This window comes from Rhipicephalus sanguineus, chromosome 6 (genome assembly GCF_013339695.2).
Source record: "Rhipicephalus sanguineus isolate Rsan-2018 chromosome 6, BIME_Rsan_1.4, whole genome shotgun sequence".
NCBI classification, from domain to species: domain Eukaryota; kingdom Metazoa; phylum Arthropoda; class Arachnida; order Ixodida; family Ixodidae; genus Rhipicephalus; species Rhipicephalus sanguineus.
Window position 1 is genome coordinate 156986872 of NC_051181.1, and position 16702 is coordinate 157003573.

General features: G+C 38.1%; 1 protein-coding gene across 1 annotated transcript; it reads left to right on the plus strand.

Annotated features, from left to right (window-relative positions):
• Positions 1-332: 332 nt before the first annotated feature.
• Positions 333-14147, plus strand: LOC119397656 (uncharacterized). Its single transcript, XM_049416646.1, has 12 exons — positions 333-336; positions 407-448; positions 5352-5390; positions 5662-5694; positions 6247-6282; positions 7000-7035; positions 7331-7369; positions 9542-9574; positions 10948-10983; positions 11421-11486; positions 11908-11967; positions 14122-14147. The coding sequence occupies exons 1-12, from the start codon at positions 333-335 to the stop codon at positions 14145-14147; spliced, it is 450 nt and encodes a 149-aa protein (XP_049272603.1).
• The last annotated feature ends 2555 nt before the right edge of the window (positions 14148-16702 follow it).

Genomic DNA, 16702 nt, shown 5'->3' on the forward strand with positions numbered 1-16702 from the left:
CTCTTTTACTCTGGACCACTACTCTGAGCATTTTACACAATTACAGTAACAGGCTACATGAAACTGCATTCACATATCACTGCTTATCCCTGAAATGGTCGTACATTTATATTGTTTAGTTCACCTGTAATATATATATTCTTTTTTTTCTCCAAAGTTCCAGACCACTGAGAAGTCCACTTCAGGTCAAATTAGCTTTCTTAATTACTTCATACTGACTACATCAGCTTCTTATTCGTGCCATAGACTCGTGCTATTGCTCTAAGCATTTTACGAAATTACAGTAACGGGCTACATAAAATTTCATTCGCATATCACTATTTATCCCGGAAATGGGCATGCATTCGTATTGTTTATTTCACCTGTAATATATTTTGCAGTTATCTTTTCTTTTTTCTTTTTACAGCTACTTCTTCAAGGTTCCAGACAACTGACGAGTCCACTTCAGGTCAAATTAGCCTTCTTAATTTTGTCATACTGACTGCATCAGCTTCTCATGCATGCCACAGATTTGCACTATTGCTCTATTTTATGTTGTTATGATGCATTGCTGCAGCTGCAACATGTGTCAAGTGACAGCGCCGTTTTGTGGCAATGCCATAACAGCTACTTCGAACTTATTATGGACAAAGCTCGTAAATGATGCTTACAAGCATGGTATTACATTAAACTTCATGTGAAATGGCACCTCTCTGCATAACTTCAGGAGCGGTCAACCAGCAGTTTGGCATGCAATGTCATGTACATGTAGTGCTCCTATTTATGCAACATTCTGAACAATTTACATGCTGGCGTACTTTACAGGTTTATTGTAACTTAACTAATAAAATGTTTGCCATGTTTACAGGCTCGAAGGAAACAAGTAAGCATATTCGTAAGCAGTATCATATATATATGTATGTTTGTAAACAGCACTTTCTATGCATAACATAACTTTTTTTTTTGCAACTCACAGAAAGTGAAGTGAGATAGTTTAACAAAATGCTTTGCTGGCAAGTTGGTTCATAGTCTGGAATAGATTTGAGCACAAATTTTTTCCTGCAAATAAACAATGTTCAATGTTCAATAGAAGGGACACAACAAGACGAGGCGACTGAACGAGCGCTCGTTTGGTCTTCTCTTTTTGTGCCCATCTATTTGCGTTCGAATCTATTCCAGAAACAGTGATTCCACTCATGTGCCAACTGCGCCAAAGTGCACCAAATTGGATTTACTGTACCATCCCTATAAAATCGATGTAAATGACACCAAACTGTGCCAGAGTCTCAGGTTTGACGGTGTTTATCACCAGCAATTGCATCACAGGAGCATCTATGTACATGAAGCTTAATCTTGAGGCCACCAAACTTCACAGCCACGGACCAAGGATTATTCTGCAGACAAAACAACACTCACGTGCAGCATTTATAGGATACTATACTACATGCAGCCGTACATCAGATGTAGCGTTTATAGATGCTGTAAACGTTGCTCGCGCTTGTGTACCAATTAGGCCACGATGCCATGCACAGTGCCGATGCAGCTTCTCTTGCGTAGTGCTTAAAATCGGGGGGTCTCGGGGGGTTTCTCAGGCCCCCCACCAATATTGCTGAGGGATCTGAGACCACCCTTGCTAGAATCTAGAGTTGTGTGTTTCCAAATGTACGGGCTGCCAGGTGCACCTTACACTGATGTTATAAAGTCTGCCCACTCAAAAAGAGTGCAGACAGCTTGCTCATCTTTACTCGGTGTGGATGGCTTCCTGCTTGATGTGTCTAGCGCTACTGAGGTTGGCTTTGAGATTGCCTTTGAGGGCACCATCCGAAAAACGTTCGGGACTCCTGCACGTGCCATCCTTGCACTTGAATCATCCTGTTCAAGTCTGTTTCACCAGACCGTTGAGGCTGAAGTAAAGTGTGGGATTGGGCTAGTTGGTATCTATTATTAAACTGCTCAGCGCAAAAAATTTGATATGGTACACATAGAAAAAGATAAGGACCAGTGCGGACTTCCAACTGATTTTTATTCTTGCCTTTTAGTTTTTTTTGGTTTTTGAGTTCTGGGATAAGCATGCGATCTCATCTTTGTCTGTAGCCTATATATTTGTGCATCCTTGTAATAAAAATCAGTTGGAAGTCTGCGCTGGTCCTCGTCTTTTTCTATGTGTACCGTGTCAAATTTTTTGTGCTGAGCAGTTTATTAACGTTCAGGCTGTTCAGAAAAGCTACATTTGTCCTTGATGCCCTGATTACAATAAAATAGTGGTTTCGTGAACAATACTCCAAACATAAGAAGCGCCAATGCTTTGTTTCACTTTGAGCTCTTTTATGTCGGATACCGCCGAGCACCATAACAGAGCTTGGGGATCATTTGTTTCGTGTTTGTGTCATAAATTGAGCAAAAAAAAAAAAAAAACATTTAAAAACTATTTCACGTGTTTGTATAAAATGATGTGTAAAACAGTCTAATAGCTGTATTTTCCTTTCTCCCTCTTTATTTCCCTCTTCATTTTTTCTCGAATAAATAAAGCACCGCACTGCACGCAATTAAGACAATATTCAGTAATAAATAAAAAGGATCAATACAATTGACTGAAGAGAAAAGAAGCTGCTTTCGCCTTCGAGTCATCTTATGGGAATGCATAAAAAGGGACTGTGTGGCTTTAGTATTGAGGCACTGCTGTATTTCGCGGTATTTCTCTGCCACTTTTGCTGATTTAATGTAACATTTTATTAATATCGGGAGTATCTGAATATAAATGCAACTTGCTTCTCCGATGTACTCGAGAATGTGAAATTAGCTGCTCCAGAGTTCTCCTAGATGCAAAATTACCTGCTCCAAAGTGTGCCAAAATGACAATTTTGCTGCTCCAGAAATCGCTCCAAATCGGAAGTCCTGGTAGCATCACTGCAGAAAGTGTAGTGACTCCCCCTGAGCCTATGACTGGTAAACTTTTATAGAAATGTTTATAGAAAAGCATTACAGATTGTTAAAATGCAAATTAATATCTGCTTATGTGTCTTGGAAATATGGTAATTGTTTTCATAATCACTGGCTAGTCACCTAATTTTGCATTTTTTGTGTGTCTGAACAAACACCTTTGTGTGAGTACATTCTTGAAAACATGATTGTTAGTTTAAATGTGTCAGGATATTGCTATGCAGACTTAATGAGAAAACTACCCATCCGTCCCTCTGTCACGCAAGAGGATCACGTAAGAGGATGTATGAAACAAAATAAATTTGCGGTGCTTGCTTTTGATGCTAGGCCCCAATTCTCTGAAAGCGAGTGTCTTAATTAACCGCTGGGCTACACACCCCTGCTCGCAAAGTGCGAACATATCTGAACCATATGAATGCATTGTGCCCTTAGAGCGATCGAAAGTTGTGCTAGTTGGTATGGATTCATAATAAAATTAGGTAGGTGTGCAAGCAAGGACACACGAGAAGAGATCAAGACAAACACAAATGCCATCTATCTACTGAAAATGCGCCTTGTGGTAGAAGAGATAGTAGACATAAAAACCTCTCTGCGCATTCGCAGGCATGCATTGCTACCTTGTCAATGTGGCACAGGTGGGGAGGTCTATGCGAGAGATGACTAGTCAGGCATTTCAATTCTTTATGCAAGTTAATCGATGGCTGGCTAATGCATGCGCTGCCACTACTATCAGTGTGCTACGCCTTGACCATTAGATGCAATTCTTCATTCTTGTGCCTATACAATAATGCACATTCATCAAATTTAAGCAAGCTTTTACATTCTCAACAATGTAAAGATAGATTACATCATAAGCTTCTCTTTAACGACCCCTTATCCTTCATTAATCTCTCATTAACACAGCAGCTTGCTGCCCTGTAGAAGTGGCCACAGCTTACAGGAACATTATATGCAACACCTGTGTGGCAATCAGTAAATTTCTTCAAGTGGCTTACAAAACAAATGTCAGTCCACCTTTTGTCTTCTATTTGCTAATTCTTTTTCTGCATGCTGGCACATAGCTTATGTATTATTGGCAGCCGTAAAAACAACATGAACACCGTACATACCTTCCACTTTCTTAAGCCTGTGAGGTAAGAAATGGATTTGAGGAATAGCAACAATATGCTTGTTTCTTATGCTTTCTATAACGATGTTCGAGCTCGACAAAATCAACTTCTTTAAGCGTACAGCTACAGTGGCTATTGCAACTTGATAACCTACTTCTAAAAGACAACGTAACCTGCACGTTAACGCTGGCACTCATTTTGTACACACACGATTTAGTGAGAAAGGACTTAAGGCATGACATGGCGATTCAGTTTTTTTCAACCTTAGAGTGCTTCGACGCGAAGTTCAACATTGGTTTAGAAGATCTGGAAGAATGCTGCCAGCATATGTGCTGCTCCTGTAACGTTAAGAAATGTTGGAAATTGTATTGCACCCTTCTGAAGTAATTCTGTAGTAAACTATAGCCCTCATTCATTTAATTCAAACTGTTTGCTCACTGAGGTAACCACAGATTCAGATTCGTCGCTACAAAAAAATGAGGTAATCGTCCGCGTCATGAAATACCTTAATGATACAATTGCCCAAGTCCTATAAGCATTTGTCAAACTTGCTAAGCTAAAGATTACCAAGAATTGGTGCAACCGTAGGACCTATGCAAATTCGTACTGTATTGCCATCTCTGCATGTCCGTTTGACTTAAAATGGGTGTTTTTTGTGTAGGGCAAGAAATTCAAGATCGACAGTGTGGCTTGGTATTCAGTATGTGTAGCATTGTGTGAATCAGATAACATGTTTTGTGAAAATGAGGCCATCATGTCCATTACAATTATCTTTGCAACAGGGTCACATATCAGAATAAAACAAATGTTGAGAGTTTTTATATACACATATATGTGATAATCTAAATAGTCTGCAACATATTAACGATGGCCTTTAAAAGATTTTAAAGGCACCTGATTGCAGCAGCATGTTCCGTACATTACGTTAATGCATACATTGATAAATCAATTCTGTTTTTTTTACAATGGTACCACATGACTATTTCAGAGAGTCCGAAAGAGCATCAAACAGGTAGAGATGCTACTAGTAGCATCTCTACCCACCCCCTTTTTTTTTGTTGATACAGCGTGAAGTGATCATGCTTGTTTATATAGGACTGATTTCTTTCAGAAATTCTCAAGAGCTTTTAGCGCTTCTTTGAGAGCACTGTATAAACTGCACGACAGTTTCTGAAAATTACTTTTATAATGTAGTTTTATAGATAGTTGAATATCAGTGTAACATTGTGACACTTAGTATAAGTTACAATGCTATGCTTTTCTATCTTAACATTTGCACACTTCACACTTTCTGATGCTTAGTTCCAATTCATGCTTTTTCAGAGACACCGTGGTGGTGGCAGACTCCTGAAACACGGCCAGGTACTCCACATTTGTAATTATGTTTGACAGAAAGAGTTACTTCATTTAAGCTGATTTCCAAGTTCATGCTGGCTTCAGACAACTGCCAAAATAATAGAGACAAAAATGCAGGTGAACTAGACGAAGCACTTGTCAACTGTTTTACTTGTCAGGGCAGCAGCTTTGATTTTGTGGAAAGAGAATATCGTTCAGCTTACTGAAAAATTTTTCATCTCTGTGATTATGAGAAAGTTTGTTTTAGATGAAAAAACATATTTCATCTTTTTCTCAGGTGGTTCCTCAAAGTCAACACCTTGGTGGGAAAGTGAGAACTTGTTAATGCTTTATTATATCTTTCTCAATTCTCTAGCAGTAGTAGTTTTTAATGCTCACAAGTATCTTTTCGCCCTTTAAAGTTTAATGCCATCCTTGCTCTCAAAGCCTGCTTACAGAACAGAGTCTGCATTAGGGCTGTGTTCCCATGGCAGCGCCTTTCATACTTTTTTATAGTCATTGCATATCTTTATCTCTGAAGACGTACTGTTCACATATACAGGTGTTTTTCCTAATAACTGTTGCATAATGATTTGCTTTCTATGTTTTTAGAACCAAATAGAACAAGTATGCACAGGGATAAGCATTATATATGTTTGCATAATGTGGAGTTATCTTTATGCGTAATTACAACTTCAGTCCATAGTTGCTCTAAGTATACACCACACATGTATCAAGAAAGAGAAGACAGGACATTGAGTGCAATCCCTTCCTGTCTTCTGTTTTTTATCTGTGTAGTGTATACCTAGTGCAACTTTAACTACAAACGAACATTGACTATCCCACCTTGTAGCTTTACAACAGTTTTTTTTTTAATCTACAGAAAGTGAGGAAGTGACACACACTAAACATGTGACTGGTAAGCATTTTTTATATACTCATCAATTATAACACACACATCTCATGATGCCTTATTGACTATGATGTACTGCTAAGAATGAGGGCATGGGTTCGGTTGTTAGCCACAGCAGCGCCACAGCAGCAGATAATTGATGGTGGTGAAATTCATAAGTTCCCATGTGCTTAGACTTATTTGTGTGCTAAAGAACCCTAGATGTTCTAAATTAATGCAGAGTCTCCGCTGTGGCTTATGATCCTAATAAGGTTCTGTCACGTAAAATGCCTGAGCTTGACATACATTGCTGTAATACTCATTGTTCAAATGTAAATTGAGAGCTGTTGTTCCTTGGGGACAGGATGAATGCAGTCAAGATCACAGGCTAACAGGATCATCTAATTTACATTTCACGCATGTCTAACAAGCTTCGTGGCTTTTATTTAACACCTGAATCACAGCTGCACACATTAGTTGTCAAGCTTCTAGAAGTTGTTTATTTTTTGCAGAAAGTTCCACAACAGAAGTGACACTTAGTCATAGTGGTAAGTATAAAATAGTACTTTCCATGAATGGGTATCTGTTCTATAAATGGTCATTCAACATTTTTCTCTTTTCAGAATAATTCTCAAGGGCTTCTAGTGACCCTAGTGTCCATTATTTTTTTAGTGCTTAAATCACAGCCACACACATTAGTTGTCAAGCTTCTAGAAGTTGATTTGTTGGCTTATTTTTTTGCAGAAAGTTCCAAAACAGAAGTGACACTTAGTCATAGCGGTAAGCATAAAATAGTACTTTCTGTGACTGGGCATCTGTTCTCTGAATGGTCATTCAACATTGTTTTATTTTCGGAATAATTCTCAAGTGCTTCTAGTACTTCTTTCAAAACTCTATATCAACTTCATGATAGTGTCTGCAAAATTACTTTTGTAAGGTCATTTAATAGGTACTATTAGCATGTCAGTGTAACATCGTCAGACACATAGTGTAAGTTACAACGTTATGCTTTCCTGCCTTAACGTTTGCACACTTCACAGTTTCTGAAATTTAATTCCAATTCATGCTTCTTCAGGGACACCGTGGTGGTGGCAGACTCCTGAAACACGGCCAGGTACTCCACATTTTTTATTACATTTGAAAGAAAATGTTACTTCATTGAAGCTGATTTCCGAGTTCATGCTGATTTAAGACAACCCCACGAATAATGGTACAAAAACAGAGATGAACTAGATGAAGTGCTTGCCAACTCTTTTATTTTTCGTATGTATCCTACTACATATCTGTAAAATGTAGGTTGTTACAAACATGATAAAGCACAATCCTCCAATACACAGTCATAATTTCATGCACCAGCGATCTAGTCAATTTCACAAAGTGACACAGAAAAACGGTGCACCAACATTTTTCAATGCCCAGCAAATCCACGACTGCCAACTAATATATCAATTTATTATCTATTATGTTTTGTTCACTATGAGGTTCTTGTTTTTGTGGACAATTAGGTCGTTTCAGGGGCAGGGGTTATAACACCCCCACCCCTGCGGCGCCAGTGTGCAGGAGCATTGGTTGCATCTGCATTGCAAAATTTCTGGGATTGGTTGAAAGGTTACAATTGTTTTCAGTGTTTCCTAAGCCTTGTGTCATGATACATCATGACATTTGCCCGAAATACTTTCTTTACACTCATTGAACTTTTGTGCATGTTGGACAGTGCACCTGTTATCTTGGGTTTTTTTCTTCTATTTAGCTTGTTACATACGGTTATCAATTTTTTTGGTTTGGGGAATGCATTGGGTATGTTATACTTGCTAGCTACCTTTTCAAGCTTATGCACTACGGTGTGAACATATGGAAGGATCACCAACCAAATCTTTCTTCCACTGTTATTCATGTGGTGATCTTAAATTAGTGCTTACTCCGAGATCAACAAGGACCAATTATAGTCACAATTGTTGCTCTGCTGTCTTCATCAACAAATGCATTAGAGAAGTATTACTTTCACCCTGATGTACAGTGCTGTCCACGTCTCTGTAGAGCATGCGAGCAGCCAGCTTTGCGCTGTGGCGCGACATCTTGCTGTAGTTGTGGGGTCTTACGTAGTGTGTCCAAGGGCATGCACGGCCTAACAGACATTCAGACCTACTTTGCATGAGTGGAAAATTTAAAATGTGTCTTTGTTTAATCGAATTGGAACTCGGCTTCAGGACACTTGCAGCATCTCGATGCCAAAGAATGACACGTTTGGACTGATAGCCCGAGCCCGACTCATTCACAACAAACAGTGCACTCTTTCTGGCTGTTTCGAGGCACACGGTCACATGACAAAGCGATAACCTCGGGTAATGTGCACAGCTCACAAAACAGAAGCTCTTACCAACATCATTTCTAGACTAAAGCAACGTGTGAAGATCTGCACATCTACTGGGCGGCACGTGCTACTGGGCACACAATGTCGGATCGTGCAACTGTAGCAAGGTATCGCCCCCCAAAGCAGAGCCGGCCGCTTGCACACTCTACACAGACGTGGACAGTACTGTACACAAAAACGTGCTTTACACAGATTTTAACCCTCTCGCGACCGTGTTGATGAGTATAGTCATCATGAGATTTCCTAACGAAACGACCGATGATGACTATACTTGTCATCAACAAAAATTGGTCCCACACGGAACCAATGAAGACTATAGTCATCGTACTCGTGTTTCTTGACGCTGGATGGCGGCACCTGTCTGTGTTGGGACATTTGTGTGTTGGCTTTCATTTTATTGCCATTTTTCATTGTATTGCTATGAGGTGAAGCCACCTTCAAGTCCTCTTTTTCTATGCATTGGTGAAATAAAGGAACCCATTGAATTGAAAGAACGGTACCATTTTATTCAAAAAAAGAACTCTACAAGCTGAGCGAAAAAAAATTGTGTGATAATTTTGCATGTTTTTCTTCTTTTCTTTCGGTCGCGAAAGGGTTAAAAGGCATAATGATTTTCTGGTTAGAATATTGTTTTTGGGGTGATGTGTCAGTGAAGGGTGCTTTAAAGCAACTGTTTCATCATTCAGTCATTTTCTTCTATCTCATCCCACTTAAGCATAAGTACAATCAGTAGAAATGGATGCATGAACAAGACGGAAGGGGTCGGAATGCCTTGGTGGTACCAAAGGGCAGCAGCTTTGATTCTGTGGGAAGAGATAATATTGTACTGCTTACTGAAAAATGTACAATTTTCTTCTGTATGATTATGAGAAGGTATGTTTTATATGACAAGAACATACTTCATCTTTTTCTCAGGTGGTTCCTCAAAGCCGACACCTTGGTGGGAAGGTGAGCTCTTTTTTAATGCTTTATTATATCTCAACTATAGTTCTCTAGCAGTTGTAATTTTCAACACACACAATTGGCTTTCCCCCCTTTAAAGGTTCAGTGCTAGAATCATTCTGAAAGCCTGCTTGCAGAAGAGAGTCTGCATTAACTGTCACCACGACAGTGCCTTTCATGCATTTTTTAGTAGGCTTGTGTGAATAGTAAATTTTAGGTTCAAAGCGAATTTGATGCAAACATTGATTTGGTCAAATAATTTTGAATCGAATTCGAATAGTATGTATCGTATATTATAAAGAAAAATGAGCATATTTGTCATGACCCAACTAACCTGCACAATACTTTCTTAAGTTGAAACAAGGCATGTGCAAATGTCATTCTTTGTGGTTCAAAATGAACTGGAAGCAACTTTGAATAGTAGCAGGATTTGACTTTCAGTAGAATGCAAATGATAACCTGTAAACTACGTTACGTTTTGAAATTTACTTTACTTAGAGCATATAAGCCGGTATAACGAGCTTTTAAAATTTAAAAAATGATTAATTGATGTGAGGGTAATTTGTTCATTTAACCTTAAAGTGGAGCTTCGCGGCAGTGCGGATTCCCCTTAGATAGGTGTGTTCACGGCATGACACCCCTCCACTGCAGTGAAACCACCTTTACAGGGGGGGGGGGTTACATGCAGTTAATATATGTCCATTCGTTTATTTCGAATACTTCGAAATTTAGAATAATTCAAATTTGTTTCGAAGCGAATTCGAATACTGAAATATTCGTTCGAATATTCGAACTGCTCGAATATTCGCACAAGCCTATTTTTCAGTCATTGCTTACTTTGATCTCTGATGACTTACTTGTGCACCTATGCAGGTCTTTTTCCTAACAACTGTTGCATAATGATTTGCATTCTATGTTTGTAGAACCAAATGCAACAAGTAAGCACGGGGATAAGCATTATATATGTTTGCATAACATGGAGTTATCTTTACACATAATTACAACTTCAATTCATAGTTAGCCGCGGCGGCTGCATTTTCAATGGAGGACGAATGAGGCCCGTGTACTTAGATTTAGGTGCACAGTTAAGGAACCCCAGGTGGTCGAAATTTCCAGAGCCCTTCCACTACGGCATCTCTCATAATCATATGGTGGCTTTGGGACATTAAACCCCACATATTATTATTATCAATCCATAGTTCAAGTCGCGCTGAGTAATATACTACAGATATCAGGAAAGAGAACACAGGACAATGGGTGCAGTGCCTTCCTGTCTTCCGTTTCTTTATTTTCATGTATGTCTAGCAAGCTTCGTGGTTGTTTTTTTTTTTAAACGCTTCTTGTCGAGTTTCTAGAAGTCAACTTATTTTTTTTTGCAGGAAGTTCCAAAACAGAAGAGACGCCTAGTCATAGTGGTAAGCATAATATTGTACTTTCAGTGAATGGGCATCTGTTCTCTGAATGCTCATTCGACATTGTTTTATTTACAGAAGTCAAAACAATGATGCACATTGATGAGATTACTGTCAAGTCATTATACACTTTTATAAATCAGTGGATGCAAAATTTAATTAGTACTAGAGGCACTTAAAACAATGATGGGGGATTCTGATCAGTGAAATCTCACTTAATGTATATATGAACAAATGTCATCAAACTTCTGCTTTGTATGCGTACTTTGCATTTGACATGCTTGCTTTAATAGGCTGCTATGTGAATATGCTAATCACCATTTCCACTATGGTTATGACAGACATATTTTGAGTAAATGAAGGTCTGACTATTGTCCTCTGAATGCTGCCCAATTTTTTGTGATGTAAATGACTGAAGCGTGCTTCCCCATCTTTGACAGAGACAACTCATGAAATCAAATCCACATCATCTGAACCTAATGTGACAATGACGACAGCATCAAGTGGTTGGTATTGTTTTGTCATTAAAGCCTCTTTTTGTAGCACCGCTTCACTGACATTTCATTCTAGAGCATTGTTCTAGTCTCCAGGCTTTTAAGCGTAGAGTGCAGAGTAGCAAATGACATCCTCTCATTTGCTTAGCTAATCAAAAGCCCTGTGCTATTGGAAAAGCTGTTTTGCCGCATATCGTCCTTTCTCTTATTTGTAGTTTACCTTAATTTATTTTCTTTAAACCTTCCACTGTTCATTCATTTCAGTAGCCGCATAGAAAAACATTACAACTAATAATCAATCTTAATGAAATCATCATATTTAGGTGAACATTCTGCTGCAGTGCTGATAAATAAATCTTAAAGCATAGTGAATTAAAACTCCTTTTTTTGTCCAAGTTAAAGAAATGATTGTGTTATGCTCTATTTCTGGCAGAAAAGCATTATACAACCCCCAAAACTGAAACTGAACCCACAGTTACAGTAACATCTACACGTAAGTATTGGGCCACGATTCCCAGTATGTTTACCCTTTTGTTTCCCAAGCCCTATGCTGTTGCTGAAATGAATTTTTTTTTCACATATATGCGATAACGGTACACACAAAAGAAGAAATACGCTAAAAAACGAGAATTTAGCTTTATTTATAGAATAAGACTAGTGTCCACATATGTGGACACCAGAAACCTGAGTTGCACTTGGTTCACCGTCATTCATCATCATTCATGGGGCCATTGCAGGCAGGCGGCTCAGCTTCAATGCATTCGTTGTTTATCACCATCCATGGGGCCTTTGCTTGCCGACGGGTCAGCTTCAACGCATTTGTGATCATCATCATTCTTGGGGACTTTGCTTTCTGGTAGCTATGCTTAAATGCATCCATCATCCTTACCATTCATGGGGCCTTTGCCGATGGCTCAGATTGGACGCATTTATTATTCAAACTCTTCATGTCGGAACATTCACATCCACTAGGCCACTTGAACATTATGGCATGTATGTCTTTACAATTAGTGCACGCATGGAATAAAGTAATTAATGTCTAGGCACATCTTCCAAAATACTTAGTTAGCCATAATACAGATAAATTTTTGTGCAAAGCGGCTAGGCAGTGATGGCAGGACCTACAGCATGCAGCATCCTATCAACTTCTCACATGAATCCGTAAGCCTGACGTCCACAATTGTGGACACCACAGTGACTACTCACCTTAAAGGTGGACGAGGGTCTTAAAATAGCAAAAAATCGTAAAAATTGTCAACTTTTGTAAATTACTATTTCAAGTATTTGTAGTCCAAATTGTGCTCTGAAAAAATACTATGTTATGGCAAAATGGCCTTTCTTTTTTTTACATGCTCAAAAGATTAAATTTAAAATGTTTTTAAATCTTGAAACGCGATTTGCTCAGCTTTGTTATTTTGTAAAGTGAATCTGCCTTACGGAAGTTTTGAGGAGGTTTCTATGAACATATTTAAACAAACTTGGTATCATTTTTTTCAGCAGCACCTGAACTACAGGCTAAAGCATTTCTTTTTTTCTGAACATTGATGCAATTGTAATTATTTGATAAGTACCAGCTAATTACTGGAAGCTAACTTTTACCTTCCAAATTTGAAAATTATTTGTGATCAAAGAAACAGCTGTTTTGACATATAATTTGCTTTAGCCTGTGAGGTGGACCTTTTAGAAGAACCGCGTGGTCCTGAAAAGTAACTTTTTGCATTCTAAGTTACCATAACGACCCATAAGGAATTACCTAATTACAATGAGGAAATTTGTCATAACTTCCTTTCTAAATGAAATATTTGAAATATGTTTGCAGATTTGAAATCTACATTCAATGGTACATATGCATGCCAGTTTTCATTAAGATAGGATAATAAATAAAAAAAAAACATTTTCGAGACCCTCATTCCCCCTTAAAGAAATTTCTCCACTTGCATTGCTACAAGTGTTACATAAAAACAAATAATTTGGAGAATTCTTGTACATTTAAGGCAAGCTGATCAAAAAATGGTGAACACCCACCTTGAGGTGCCAATTGAGGACCATGCCATGGTTCTCTGTGCAGTCACCACTGTTATCTGTCAGCTCTTGTCATCAGGTGGGGCTTTTACGAAATCCTGGAATATGCCAACATTTAACTTTGATTTTCGGGCATGGCATTGGCTAGCATAATTGCACTTTGCTAATATGTTTTGGCTGCATACGTGGATGCTGGAATACCATCTCCTTTATTGTTCGAAATTCATGATATGATAACGTTTTATGCTCTATTTCCAGCAAAAAAACATAACACAACTGAAACTGAACCTGACAACTGCTGCGACATCTACCCGTACGTACAATGCTGTCATTCCCAGAATGACTGCCACTGTAATGGAAGTCAGTAATTCCAATCCATTGTGTTTTGATACTGGCCGGCTATATTGATACTGACACATCATTCTTTAAATTTGTAGCATTTAATTTTGAATGAAACTTTTGGAGATGTGGGCTTTAGCATACATTAAGTGGTATTCTATAATCTAGGACGAGTAGTAATGTGAAAAGGAAATTGTCAAATAGCTATAGTCTGCAGCGCATAGAGCGGCATATTATTATAAATGATGGCATCTAATCTATACCTTCTGCTGCTACTTACTCGCAGGGGGAAACCTTGGAGGATTACAATGAGACTTGCAAAACTATACCATCAAACCATGTGTAAAATAATGGAACAGAAAATTATAGCATGGCATTAGTATGGATTACAGGAAAAATGCATTTAGCTGAACTCTAGATGAGGTCAAAAAATCAGCAGGTCATGTGGTGTGCAACACCGTTAATTGGTGATCTATAAATCTGTAAGAGATTTTAAAAAGAAAACAGTCAATGATGACAGAAAACAGGTTGTGATGATATTTAGGACATTATGAAACAAACACTCTTGCTGCTACATGGAAATATTCTTTCTTAAAAGTTTATAACTTAGTCTGCAAGGGAAATATATTGCTAGACCCTTTCATAGTGCTTCTGTAGCATTCTTGACCCTGCAAAGCTTGGAATATGCCAACATTTAACTTTGATTTATTTAGCTTTGATTTTCAGGAATGGCATTGGCTAGCATAATCGCACTTTGCTAATGTGTTTTGGCTGCATATGGGGATGCTGGAATACAAACTCCTTTATTGTTCGAAATTCATGATATGATAACATTTTATGCTCTATTTCCAGCAGAAAAACATAACACAACTGAAACTGAACCGACAACTGCAGCGACATCTACCCGTACGTACAATGCTGTCATTCCCAGAACGTTTAATACTGCCACTGTAGTGGAAGTCAGTAGTTGCAATCCATTGTGTTTTGATACTGGCCTGCTATATTGATACTGATACATCATTCTTTAAATTTGTTGCATTTAATTTTGAATCAAAGTATTGGAGATGTGGGTTTTAGCATATATTAAGTGGTATTCTATAATCTAGGACGAGTAGTAATGTGAAAAGGAAATTGTCAAATAACTATAATCAGCAGCGCATAGAATGGCATATTATTATAAATGATGGCATCTAATCTATACCTTCTGCTGCTACTTACTCGCAGGGGCAAACCCTGAAGGATTACAATGAAACTTGCAGGACTATACCTTCAAACCATGTGTAAAGTAATGGAACAGAAAATTATAGCATGGCACTAGTATGGATTACAGGAAAAATGCATGTAGCTGAACTCTAGATGAGATCAAAAAAGAAATGGTAATCAGCAGGTCATGTGGTGTGCAATACTGTTAACTGGTGATCTATAAATCTGTAAGAGATTTTAAAAAGAAAGCAGTCAATGATATCAGAAAACAGGTTGAATGATGATATTTAGGACATTATGAAACAAACACTCTTGCTACATGGAGGTATTCTTTCTCAAAAGTGTATAACTCAGTCTGCAAGGGAAATAGTATGTTGCTAGACCTTTTCATAGTGCTCCTGTAGCATTCTTGACCCTGCAAGTCTTAGGAAGTAAGAAGCACATTATGTTGATAAGTTTACTTTTGTTTTTAACAAGGAATGGCACGTACAGACTTTAGTTCATGGCTTGGTTGTATAGTTGTGATATTAGTGGCTTCAAAACTTTTGACAGTCTTCATGCGAATGCAGACAGGGGCTTAGTGAAATGAATGATGACATTGGCATGCCCCACATTTTATGCTTTGTCCTATTTCTCTATGCAGGTGTTCTGCTGTGTATGACAGCTTCAGTAAACATTGGAAATCTTTTGCAACTTGGCCTTTGTACTGGGCTTGTCTATTCTGCAGTCAGCTATGACATAGAAATGCAGAAGTTTGACCTGAAAAATGGCAAGTGCTTGCATCAGTATACACCATGTAGACCAGATTTATTATCCTGCTGATGCTGTGTGCAGAGTCCTGAATTCTTGGCTATAACTTATCACTTAGCTTACTTTCTTTCAAATGGTGTTTATACACTTCTAATATAGCTGCCTGCATCTTAAAAGGCGATTTACTTTTATCCATTATTAAGTCTTTGTTGCTCCGTTTAGAACCATTGCTCTTGAGGTGCCCCCACTGGCTTTTTCCACAATGACTGAGGGCCTTTTTGCATTATGAAAGACCGCTTTTAGTATAGCAGATAATTCATGGAACCAGGAGAGCTGGCTGTGTGTGTTAGTGCTTCAGTGTGTTTTAAGTTTTGTGACTGCCACTATACAAGCGTCTACAGTAGATTGCATTAAATTGTGTCCACACAAGTAGCACAATGTGATGTAAAATGGCTGTAAATGGAGTTAAAAAATGTAATTTATAGGTTTCAATCATTTGTTATGGCATATGTATTGGTTATTTTTCTTGAGTAGACAACTCAACCTTCTAGTGAGCTTTATGTGGCTGTTATAAATAGAATGCTCGATTTTTTTTGTGGCTACTTATGTTGCCTAAGACAATAGTTTTGGTGAGTTTTTTCTTGCTGTCGGTGTCCTGCTCATTATTATGGAAAATTGAGCACATGCAAAAGTCTTGTGTGGATAACAAAATAATCTCCACAGTAGCTTTGTAGCTATGGCATTTTTTGTGTTTTTTTCTGTGTCACTCTTTATGCCTTTAATTTTCATGTGTTAGTTTTTACTGACAATACAAAAATGAGTGATGACACATTTCCTTGATATGGCACTTTCTTTGGTCTTGACACTTAATAGTATGAGTTTTCCGCATTAAAAAAAATTTTTTTTCAGATGAC